Raw genomic sequence first — 12,845 nt, forward strand, 5'->3', positions numbered from 1 at the left:
CAGATTGCACAGTGACATTAAAATAGCATGCCTCAGGCCCTGGTTGTAAAGTTTATTTAAAAAAAAAATGATTTGTGAAGAGTTACACTTTAAGACTGACAAAAAAAACAGACATGTTATAAAGAAAATAAAAAGACTAATTGTTTGCATAGTCATTTTAATCATAACAAAAACAAAAAGTGCTTTGGTCGGTAAATATGATTTTTTCCCATCCATCTATCCGTTTTCTAACACTCTTATCCCAGTTGGGGTCGCAAGGGCTGCTGGTGCCATCTACGAGCAAGAGGCGGGGTCCAACCAGGACAGGTCGCCTGTCAACACAGAAACAAACAATACAAACACACCTAAGGAGAATTTAGAGAAACCAATTAACCTAACAGTTATGTTTTTGGAGGAAGCCGGAGTACCCAGAGAAAACCCACCCATGCTTAGGAAGAACATGCAAACTCCATGCAGAAAGACCCTGGACCGAGAGTTGAACCCAGAACTTTCTTGCTGCAAGGCAGCAGTGCTACCCACTGTTCTACTGAGCAGCCCTGCAAAAAAAAAAAAAAATGTGTTTGACAGAAACCCAACAGTGTGCATCACCCTGCATACATTATCCCCACCATAATGCATAGTAGTGGCAGCATCATATTGTGAGGAGATGCTAGTCCTAGTTAATGAGCAGGACTTTTATGGTAAGGACAACTTCCTTTAACATCCAGCCAAGACAAGACACAATGAGAGCAGAAATAAAGCTGGCTTAGGTTTGTTTGAGCAAAACGAATTTAAGGCTCAGCGCTATCCTCTCCAGAGTGACTCCTCCTGTTCATAGAGGATCTGTGTTACTACAGCTACCTCTGTGCCTGCTCCCTCCCCTCCCCTCCCCTCCCCTCCCACTCCATGCTCCTCTCTGTGAGATCAAGCCTCTCTTCCCCTCTCTGAGCCTTCACTTCAGTCAACATGGCCACACTTGTAACCTCGACCAGGTTCACAGACGAGTATCAGCTGTATGAGGAACTCGGAAAGTAAGCGACCATTAAACCCCAGTTTCTCTTGTTGCATTCACGCTGCCTGTGTCTCTGTGCGTTGCACGTTTTTCCTCCTCTGTGCTGCTTCTGCATTGTGTGTGTGTGCGCTTACTTCCAGCGTTGACAGGGCTGGAATGGGTCTGTCAGAACCACCAAGCAGGGTTAGTCTGCAGGCGGTCTGCTGTGCAGCAGTAAACTGTCAGCGGGCTTCTTTCTGCAGGCGCTGCAGAGGCTTGCGTTTAATCCCGAGTGAGTGCGTCTTTAAAGGTGCATGGCGCCATTGTAGCTTCCTTTAAACATGAGGAATACCTTGTTTAGTGATTTGTCTGCAGGTAGCACGCCTCACTACTTGGTTTGCCATCTAATGGTCGTGCTGTTCATCACTGGTTTACTGCGCAGCGTCAAAATAGCCACGATTATTTATTTGGATTCTTATTTTTGCCGCATTAACATTGTGGTGTTTTCAAATCCCCATATTTAAACCACTAGTTGAAGCTTTCCTGCAGACTGTTGAGCCACTTTTTAACGCCTTATCTCTATGTGGGGGCAAATAAAGCTGCTCCACCTACCAGCGTGACACATCCTCCTGCTTTTCCTGCTATGCACTCATAGATGAGACCCTATTTCAAAAACCCAGTATATGACTTTATTAAATATGAATGTGTTCCCTCTTTAGGAGGCTATAAATCATGCATGGCTTCAATGTGTGTAAATCCAGCAATTGTTTACATTTGAAAGTGGTTTTCACTGTTCTGTCAATCTCTCCATCTCCAGGGGGGCCTTCTCTGTGGTTCGTAGATGCATCAAGAAGTCCACCGGACAGGAGTATGCTGCTAAAATCATCAACACCAAAAAGCTCTCAGGCAGAGGTAAGGACGAGCTGGGGGAAGTTTGGTACACTGGACATCTGGTAACAGGAAAGCAGCTCAAGTGGTTTCGTTGCGTTCCTGGAGAGCAGTAGGCCAAACATGTCCTATATGCTTTGGAGTGGAGATTCCTGGAAAGCTGCAGGGCACCTGGCACAGCCCAGCTGCTGCGTTAAGAGTAATCGCACAAGAGTTCAGTGGATTTTGGCTCTTGTCTGCAATATTTTTGGTTTGTTATGGCTGGTCCTCTGCAAAGGATTGCAAGTTCTCAAGCCTGGGCTTTAAATATCCTCAGCTGTTTTTTTTTTTTTTTGCAAATAGTTATGAAATCCTTTGGTTTACAGAAATGTTTAAGACCAGGCTGGTCTAGAGACTGTCATCCTGTTTTTACCGCATGCATTTTTCTCAGTCTTCACTCTGCTGTCAGCTTGTTCTTCACAGGCCTTAAATTATTATTAAGTGTTTGAAGGCAACAAAAAACAAGCATTTCAAGTGTTTTTTTTAGAGCCTCTTAATAGCAAAGATCATCTCCCCTTATTGCTGATTGAGGCTTGTCTTACTCCTCACTTTTTTACCAGTAGATAAGATGTGAAAAAAGGCTGCAGAGTTCTTAAATCAAACCATAGCAGGTTGTTCAAAAGTTTTGGTAGAGCTTCACTAAAGCAGCTTTTCCTGTCGACTAATTTTTTCTCTTCTTTAATGAAAGTATAGCTGACTTGATAGGTTAGCAGTCTTAATTCCAACAGAAGAAGTTATTTACAACCACAAAACCGGCTTAAATAACAGACTAGCGGAAGCCAAGTCCTCACACTTTCGCTCAGTTTTCCTTAAAACTTTTGACATCTACTCAGAACTCTTTGTCAAGCTAGGTGATGGTATCAATGTTTTACATCCTGTTTAGGCCCGTTTTGTGGTTGCCGTAATGAGGATGACTGAGGATTTGCACAGGCATGACAATTATTTGCATTTTTTGACAAAGATTTGACCCGATCAGCTTTTCTGTCAAAGTATTTGTAAAGTTCTATTAAAAATCCCGAGTCTATATCAATTTGGATTCGTTCCGAACCCTTTTTTAAGGTAAGTGCTACATTTCAGCAGGAAATGCAGCTGTTGCAAGATTTAGTCCTTTTTATGAATCAAACGATAAGTCCTTGACCTTTTTCTTAATACTGAAACATAAAAAAAGCTTGATGCATGTTTGTCAAAGGTCCTATGAACTTTATTATAATCTTTATTTATTGTTTTGGGGGGGGGGGGGTTTTTAAATTTTTTTTTGTTTTTTATGGGGGGGGGGGGATTTTATAATTTCTTCTTATCTTTTGATCTGCTAATCAGGAAAAAAATTGTGATTGTGATTTATCTCTGGCCAGATTGGGACATAATGATGACATTAAAATACAGAGGAGCTTAGATTCAATATGGCTGTCATGCTTGTTAAGCATCCAGGAAGTTTCAGCAGTTTTCCAAAAAAAGAAGACAAGGTATACAGTAGTACCAAGTTTTCTTTGGGAGCATACCCCCTGTGTGTTTACATACTGCTAATATTAATGGTCTTGCAGGTTCTTTGTTTGCAGCCAGGATGCATTCAGATTGGGTCGATGTCACAACCAGATCTGAACTGATTCTACTCTGTAATAATCTCTTTATCAAACACAGTATCATAGCCTGTAACTCTGAGTAAAAGATGCTTAAATATTTTTGCAATGAGTTCCAAGAGTTGTTTATGGTTGGGAGCTGAAAGGGCAATGTTTCTATTGATGTCTTTTCTCCCTTAAAGATGGCGTCCTTCACACTGTTATTCAAACGTCTGATCGAGATCGGAACATTTTAATTCAAAGGTGTTTCCTTAGAGGTGTAAGTAAACAGCTGAATCTTGGCCAGAGCTGCTGCCTCTCCCATCATGCTTTATGTGGTTTTGTAGAAAAACAGCAAAAATCCAATACCTCTGATTTAAGCCTGTTTTGTGGTGGCCATGACCTGGATGACTGAGAATTTGCACAGGAGTGAACTGCTTAATTCAAGTTATCACCACTAACTAAGCAATTTTGTATTCATGTTTTTTAGGTTGGGTCTAAGTCATCTTTTCATTTAAACATAGTCAAACTGGAATTTAAAGTTATAGTGTAAAATGTTCTTTTTCGGCGTGGATCATCAAAATAAGTGATCCTCCTAATTATCAATCATTCTGGTGTTATGCTTTCGTAAGGCCGTCCTACTTGCTCATCCACATTTTCACCTACTGCTGGTGAGTCTGACATAGTGAAGAAATTACAAATCTTCTTTTGGAAAGTAAGCTTGTATGAGCAATGCATACAGCAACTTTTAAACAGAGCATGCACAAGGAGAAATGGGCTTGTGCACGCTCTTGCACGTGTTTAATAAGCATTCCCTCTCAGGAGTAGATACAGGGTTGTATATGTGCATTTATTTGTTTTAAGTGGAGAGGGTGGGTCTTTTAAAAAATTCACCAAAAATTCTCCACTATACCTTTAAGTTCACTTTTATCTATAATAATTGTTTACCAAAAAAAAAAGAAGAAAAATCCAATCTCAAATCCAAATCCAATTTGTCAGTTTATTTCATTTCTAGAGGTGCATTAACACAAGTAGAAATAACATTATTAGATAAAAGTTTAACCTTCTCAAAGGGCTGCTTTATGCCCTCAGTTGTTGTTGCTCTCTTCTAGGCGATGAAGCAGCCTGTTGCATTGCAGCAGGTTTTACCTGTTGCCTTCTAATTAAATTCATTTGCATTAGGAAAGTTCAGTATAAAGAACCACAGCCCTGGCAGTAACATTCCTACTGCTAGCACCTTTGTTTTTCTTCCTAAAGCTGGCTCCACAGCCTGCTGTGTTTTGTGTATGTGTGCAAAACATCATGCAAACTCCACGTTAGCAGTTTGGGTGACACGTCAGTTCTCGGTACATGATACGGCCTTCACTTGCACATGAAGATTTGTCCAACTTTCCCTTGATCTACTTCAGTGATTGACAGGTCTGATGTTGACCTACAGCATGTACTTTGATGCAGTTGCTTGTGTTTGACAAAGAAAAAGCCAGGCTAGAGAAGAATACTCTCATGCATAAAAAGCATTAATATTTTATTTATAATAATTTATTTTCTGTTATATCAACTCCTAGCTGTAGGAACACCATGTTAACTGTCTGTCGAGGTATAGAAAAGCTAGTGGCGTGAAAACACCCCTGCATACATCGCCGTAGTGCTGCAGTTTTACTTGGACTTGATCGTAATGCTACTGTGATTCCTTACACTTGTTACGTTAGGGACTTGGATATTTAACTCTGAATGTGTGTGTTTATGCCAGCTGCTGTGTGTGTCTTCAGCAGCAGTAAAAGGCATATTCATATACCGCCTCCTGTGTTTTGGTATTTGCTGCAGATTTGTTGTCGCCGTCTGCCCGTTAAGCCGTCTGTGTGTCATAGCATCTCATCTGCCATGTAGCCGAATCCAAGCATATTTAATCCATTGGTTGTTTTCGTCACCGTATGCGTTTGTATTTTGTACACTTATTTCATGTCTCCTGTGTATGTGTGTGTGTGTGTGTGTGTGTCGGGGGGCTTGCAGCATGTCTGGCCCAGTAAACATCAGACCAGCACGCCAAAGGGTTGAGTGATGATGTGAGCTGCAGATTAGGGCCAGTTCTGGACTGATTGGGCTGCCCTTGTCTCAGGGGAGTCTGGCTCTCTACGGCCATGAAATTCTCTTTTCCCTTTTTAAACCATTCTTCTCCAGTGGCTTTGTCCTTGTGTCTCTGTAAACGGTTGATCGATTTGAGCACAGATCTTAATATTTCCTCCCTGCCACCCATTCTATGGAGTCTGCATGTTTGTGAGGGCTGTGGTGGCACTTGTCCGGAGCTTGTAACCCAGCAACCACAGGCATAGCACTGCATCCTATGGACTGTCTGTTGGAGATGCTCATTTCATTGTGCCTGTATGTGTCAGTTTTTGTTTTTGTGGTTGCAGATCTAAAAAAAAAAAAAGAACCCTCAGTTTGTTTAAATATATATACACATATTCTTCTCACATTATTGAACTTCTCTTATTGAACCTCACACAACGCCTGTGTGACTATAGTTCCCCATACTGAAATGCAAGCAGACTGTACTTCAGTATGCAACACTCTTAATCACAGTTGAAATATTTTGTCAGCTTGCTTGTTTTTCCATCTAACAACATGCATCTTAGCTAAATTTACTCTGAATTATTACCAGTGATACATATACCCTTACAAATATACATCATAAAGATGTACCAGTCAGTCTTGTCCCGTTACCACCAATTTTTGTCTTTATTCAGAGGTCTGTAATGCTGATTCTAATTTTATTTTATTCTTTAATGCTTAAAACAAACATTTTCCACAGAATTAATGGAGGTATTTTTATTATATATAATACAAACATAAAGATTCAAAGGATTGTCCCCAATTAATATGCCATTGCCTGGTGAATTTTATAGAACACTCTGAATGTTGCCATCTCTGAGTTTGTTGCATAAAAAAACAAGTATTTCTCCACATTTTATTTGATTTATTTAAATATTTTTTATCCAAATCATGTTTGATGGTTTTGCACTTATAGATTGGACCTTTTAAGTCTACAATATAGATTCTCAGTTGGATTCAGGTGTGAAATCTCACTAGGCGAAAAACATTTAAATGTTTTCCCTCAAGCCTCCATTAAATTTGTTGTTTTTTTTTTTTTACAATTTTGTTTCAGTTTCACTCCAGTTTTATACAGGGCCAGTTCACAACACATGCCATCTTAACACATTATAGGAAAACCAGTTTATTGCATTAAGTCATTGACTTTGCAGAATTTACTCCTCCTGGATGAACATCTGGAAGTGGCATTTGCTTGCATTGAGTCATTGACTGTACAGCAGTCCCTCACACCAAGCATGCATGCATGCAGCATCAGTAAAGAGGAAAAACTCCCTTTTAACAGGAAGAAACCTCCCGCAGAATCAAGCTCAGCATGTGTGGCCTTCTGTTGAGGTCGACTGGGGGTTTATGAATACCGAAGGAGAAGCACAAAAGAGACATGGTAGCACTGAGTCATAAATACTTTCTATGTTAGAAAAGGTAAAGGTAAATTAGTTCCATGGGGCTCTGTTAAGGGACAAAACAGTTAAGCAGATGATCTCTGAGCCAGTTTTAATGTCAAAGGAATGGAAGAGAGTACATAATGTACCGTTTGTCACAGTAAAAGCTGAGCCCATAGAAATGTCTTGGACAAAGAAAACTTAAAGTTATGAGTTGAACTAACATATATGGCAGCATGGGAGAATAGAAAAAGAATGAAGCAGAATGGTTTAAAAAAAAAAAAAAAAAAAACATGGTCCCCATGTCCTCCAGCAGCCTAAGCCAATAGCAGCAGTGTTTGTTTAGCAGTATGTATCCAGCTCAAATGTCAACCAGCTTCCCAGTCTCACGTTATAGGCAAACCAACAGGTTCTGGTCAAGAATAACCCTGTACCTATGATCACCCATCTTTCCCTAAAGTCGCATCAGTTTCCCAGTCCTTGCTCCCAAAAACATCCTCTAAGCATTAGTACTGCATGGCACCACCATGTGTTTTTATTAGGGCTGGGTAAAAAAAAAAAATCGATTTAATCGATTTTGAATCGATTCCTTTACATTTTTGGCAAAATCGATGTCTAGGGAATGAGATCGATTAATTTTATAGTGACCTACGTGACGTTCACATTCAAATAAGCAGGAAAGATGCACTCAAGATGACTTCAAGCCAGACAGCTGCAAATATACCCAATAGGTTGACTGAAGACATTAACAATATGGACTGACCAGCAAACACCCTGTAGTTGTTACAGACAACGCTGCAAATATGTTTGTGCAGTGGAGATAATGCAGCTCATGAATGTCTGCTGTGTCCCCGCTGTGTCACGTCTGCTTGCTCGAGTGAGGTTTCACTTTTTCACTTTTCACAAACAAGTTTGCACTTATAAGACAGTTTTGTTCACATCTAATGTTTAAACTGTCTGATTTACAAGTTTGCACTTTCTGTTAAATGTGACAGGAAAAAACAAAATACATGAGTATTTTGAAACACAGTTGAACCACTTTCATTATTGTAAAAACAGATCGAATCGAAATTAATCGATTTAGGACTGTATGAATCAAACTCGAATCGACTCAGGACTTTGGCAGAAATACCCAGCCCTAGTTCTTATTAGGGCTGTCTTCTTGGGGTAAAGTAATGAGTTTGGTTTGTGGTAGACATAACGCTGTTCTTGGTTTCTAAACAATAAAATGTCTGTTATTTGACCATATCATCTCCCTCCACACACTGGGGAGTTGCCTACATGCCTTTTGGCAATCCTAAAGTGCATATTCTTATTCAGTAAGGGCTTTTGTTTCCAGTCTTTCATTAGGTCCACCTCTATGGAGTGTATAACCTATATTGCTTCTATGGACTGACACTCTGACTCCGTAAAGTTTACTTTTGGTCTCAGGGGTGCCTCTCTCTTCAATGTCCTCCTTGTATTGTCTCAAAGTTTTTGTAGCCGGCCCTTTGTTGACTCGATGGTTTTGATTCCAGGTCCTTTCCATGTTAGAAATATGGATTTGATAGACTCTAGGAGAACATCCAGGATTTTTTTAAACAAAACTCCTTGGTCTTCATAGTGTGATGCCTTTAGCTTAGTGATGTTTCAGCATGTGTGGGGCCTTCATGAAAATCTTGTAAATACCGACAGGTCATGATGTACTAAGGTGCACAAAGTTGGACTTTCTGTCACTAAGAATGCGACTTTTGACACTGAACCAGAACATCTTGGGGACTTCATAGCAAAAGGGGAAGGATACGTATGCTAAGTTTAAGTTTTCCTATTTTGAGTCCAATTTAAGCATTAAAAACAAAAACATTTGTATTACAAGTTTTAATATAACAAAATCAGTAAAAAAAGCTTTCTGTGTTAAATGGTTTTGCAGCTACTGTAACCAACTATTTATTGTTGCTGTCATAGTTTTTATTTTTTCTATTTTTTTTATTACGGTATCTCAGGTTTAGACAAAGCAAACAAACAAGTTGCCTCCTCCATGGTATTAACAATAGTGCAGAAGATGGGTGTTCACTGTCTTGCCTGTTGGGTCTTTTCACAGACGTAAATAAAAACACGCAGCTCCTGCTGGTCACTGGCTACCAGCACTGAACATAGTTTATATCAGCTGTAGTTGCCTGATGTCTGTGCAACTTCAGGAGCCGTCTGTGCTTAAGAGGTTTGTCTGTGCGTAGGCGGGATTAAGCTCTCGTTTTCTGAGGCTCAGGGAGGGCACACGAACGGTGAGGTCACCGATTATAGCCGGGGTGTGTGGCGTCACAAGCATGTGTGCAGTATCTACAGCAGATGAATGGCATACAGTATGTTTATAGTTGGACTTTATTGCTCTTATTGGTCGTTTTATTAGTTTTTTTCCTTTCAGATAAAATATCCAGACTAACTACTGCCACCTCACTATGCTTTCAGGATTTTACAAGCAGTCAGCTTAATGTAGTAATGTATTAATGACGTATTTACACTAAAACCTCACCACAGGGGACACCCACAGCTGCTCTGTGTGGAATCAAACACCTGTGTGTTTTCACCCTGCATGTCGCTGGAGGACAATGCTGAATAAACTTATTCAAAGTGTTTTTGTCTGAAGTTCTGATATTTTTCTTTTATATGACATTGAAATTTGTTCTCTCTTGAACTTATAATAAAAAGCCATGATGGCGCTAAAGAATGTCTGCTCAGATCTGAAGCTAAATATTATTGTTTTTCGTAAAGAATAATTGTAAAGAATAATTTCTAAATGTATATGTGTTACAGCTGCATCCACACTGAATTAAAAAAGCTTGTGCAGCTTGGAGCTGACACTGAATGTTAACTTGTTTTATATTTTAGAAGCTATGTAGTAATGAATACAGCTTTCTCTTACTGCAGCAGATGCTGATTGTTTCTGCAATAGAGACACAGATCCAACTCCTTATAGGAAGGTCGGAAGTGAGCTGCCTTTTTATCTCCTGCTTACTTTTATTGAACATTTCTAAAATGAAATTTATGCTCTAATCATATATTTTTTTATTGATTACCATGCCAAGCATTTCTATTTTTAAAAAATTTTTTAAACCTACATAAACTAGTGTAAATTGACTGGGGTCATATTGCTGTGCACATACCATTTTCATTCTTAGACTCATGTTAGTCTTAAAGTGTTAACATTTTCTAGTCCAGATGGGAGTCAACTCTGCTTAATTAAGTCTACTTTTCGACTTTATGATGAATTCCCTAAAATGCAGACATGTTTATGAAATATATCCACATTAAACAGTGTAGGTTTATTTTTTATTAGTTTATTTTCACCTTTCTCATTTTTTAAAGTAACAGTATCATAGAGATAACCCTATGAGATCTATAACGTGGTCACAGGCTTCCTTTTTCCCCAAATCTTTAATTGAGTTGCAGTTAAATGGGATATTTCACAATAGCTTTCTAATACTTGCTCTCGTCAGCACAATGACCATGGAAAAATGCTTCTTAAGCGTTGCATTTCTGGTTTGAGTCAAGTTGCTTCATGTAGATCAGTCCAGTTTGGTTTTTTGCTACTGAAACTGTGGCTACATTTTTTTTTCTTTTTTAAGACAAAATAAAAATTTCATAGAGAAAATAATAAATTCCATCCAATATACTGGAAAGGTACAACATTAGGCAAGAAGAAAGAAAATGTGGTTTGTGCAAAACAAGGTTTGCACAGCTGGAAATACATCATGGTGGTATATGTGGGTTAAATGATTGCTGAGAAAGTCAGCTTCACAATAGGAAATGTAAAGCATCTATGACATGCATTTTCACAAGCTCATTTAAATCTTTGGACCCTAGATGTGTTGTGATGCGTCATCTGCATCTTCCTCTTTTTATATAAACATCCAATTAAAAAAAAAAAAAAAAAAAAGCTCTAAACAGAGATGGCGCTCAAATCAACCATCGCAAACCACAACATGTTAGCAAATCAGCAGATTCTTCTATTGTTTTGAGCCATGATGTGTTCTGATGCAGAATTAAATGTAGGTCACCAGTTTTATGGAGTAGAATGTAAAAAAAAGTAAAGGAAATAGGTGCAGAACACTCCTGCATTGTGTATCGAGTGTCAAATTAAAGTTTTATTTGTATACAAGCTTTACAACATGAAAGAAACAAATATATTTTATTGTGCTCTTGTTCAAGATACAAATCTGCACCAGACATTGTTTCTGGTTTGGATGTGGTTTTAGATTAAGCCTACTAATGTGGTAATAAAACTGGAAGGCTGGTGGGACTCATCCCACTGCTGAATTATTGAAGCTCAAACTGCTTTGCCTTTTACTGTACATGGGCAAGAGTTAAGAGCTGGTCTCTATGCCATTTTTCCTCTTTTTTTACTTCCGTTCCTCAAGCAGTTCCCCTACATGTCTCTTTTCATCCTCTGCTTTTACTCCCTTCTCTATCTCTCCTCTGTCCTTTCTTCCTCCCTTCGTCTAGTAATCTTCTGCCCTCTCGTTTTTTTTTTTACTCTGTGCTGCAGCATCTCAGACCACCTAAGTGAGCTTGGCAGTTGGGTGTGTGTTTTTTAGTTTTCAGCCTTTTGGTGTACTCTCTCGCTGCAGGCTTATTGGCGAGGGATAGATAAACATGGCTGTGCTGCGCCGTGAATGTTTAATGGGACAACAGTGAATATTTAATGAAAGAGAGAACTAGAGAGTTGGATATGGAAATGGAAAGATGTAGGTCTTGAGGTGATCGGGGTTGTATCGTTTAGCTTTGAATCTTTTTTTGCTTGCATTTGCAGGACTCTTTTAATGCAATTATTTTTGTTGCCCACCATTTCCCGCCTACTGGATTCAGTCATTAATCCTTTCTACAGTTGCTATATGAATTTAAGTGTAAGGGAACAAGACTAAAGTATCGACTTTCCATAGAAGTTGGAAAATGGTGTATTGTGTCACTTCCTGTTTTGGTTGTTGTGTAGACCTGTATTCTGTGAGGTTGCATATGCTCTCCCTTTTCAAGCTAAATTTTGTTTCTCCAATATCTCTTGGTTATCTCTAACTGTACAGAAACATATTTTAAAAACATTTTCTATTGACGCACTTTTCTGCTGAGCAGTTTTCCTGTTCACACAATTTTTATTAAAATTTTTTATTCCTCGCACTTGCTTGTGGTCCTCCAGCAGTTCCTGAACAGCCAGAATGGCTGGATGTCACTTTTTACTATTTTTTTCTTTTTTTAATGTTTTTATTACTGTTTTTCAAGGCTGCACTTTAAAAAATGAAATTGTCTAGAGCTTGTTTTAAACGAAATTTCTTTTTGTATACAAAAGACTGTGTGCATAGAAAGCATTTTCCTAAATCTTTGCCCACTGGTTACTACTAACCCGTCTACATTTCTAACCAGTTTTCCCCAATCAGCAACAGACCCACTTAGAAAAGCTGACCCTGATAATTGCCAGCTCCATAGTGAGAAATGTGGCATTAGAGATACTAGGGACTATAGTCAATGATTGCCGGGGTCCGGAACATGCAACAGTTTTATTTTTTTATTTTAATGAACTTTGAATTAATTTTACGTTATACATTTTTTTTCATCTTTGTTTACTAAAAGGAAGTCTTGGACACACTCAAAATAAAATTCCCCTGGTTTGAAAGGACTTTGTGCAACATTTTTACATTACGACTTTTGAGGGATAGACTTGCCACACAAATTATACAAATTTAGACTATAAGTGTTGTAACGATCTAATCTTGCATATTAAAATGCTTTGACAAATGGCTAATACAGCATGTAAAATTGTACAAATATGCCCTGGCGAGTTTGTTCTATGGTAGGTCTTAACACGTTAATCTGGATTGGATTGAATTTGACTCAGTTTTTTACCAATGTAAAAAAAACCTTGCTGTTATTTTTGAT

The 12,845-nt window shown here is 38.7% G+C and overlaps 1 protein-coding gene across 19 annotated transcripts in view; it reads left to right on the top strand.

The window, feature by feature from the left end:
- Nucleotides 1-868: 868 nt before the first annotated feature.
- LOC107089901 (calcium/calmodulin-dependent protein kinase type II subunit gamma-like) overlaps nucleotides 869-12,845 on the top strand; it is an 80,842-nt gene continuing 68,865 nt past the window's right edge. For all 19 annotated transcript variants that reach the window (XM_015382932.1, XM_015382934.1, XM_015382937.1 and 16 more), the window contains exons 1-2: nucleotides 869-1,010; nucleotides 1,788-1,882. In XM_015382932.1, coding sequence (XP_015238418.1) covers nucleotides 946-1,010; nucleotides 1,788-1,882 — 160 coding nt within the window. In that variant the 5' untranslated portion in view covers nucleotides 869-945. The remainder of the gene's footprint in view (nucleotides 1,011-1,787; nucleotides 1,883-12,845) is intronic.

This window comes from Cyprinodon variegatus, unplaced genomic scaffold, assembly GCF_000732505.1.
Source record: "Cyprinodon variegatus isolate N-32 unplaced genomic scaffold, C_variegatus-1.0 Scaffold270, whole genome shotgun sequence".
NCBI lineage: Eukaryota > Metazoa > Chordata > Actinopteri > Cyprinodontiformes > Cyprinodontidae > Cyprinodon > Cyprinodon variegatus.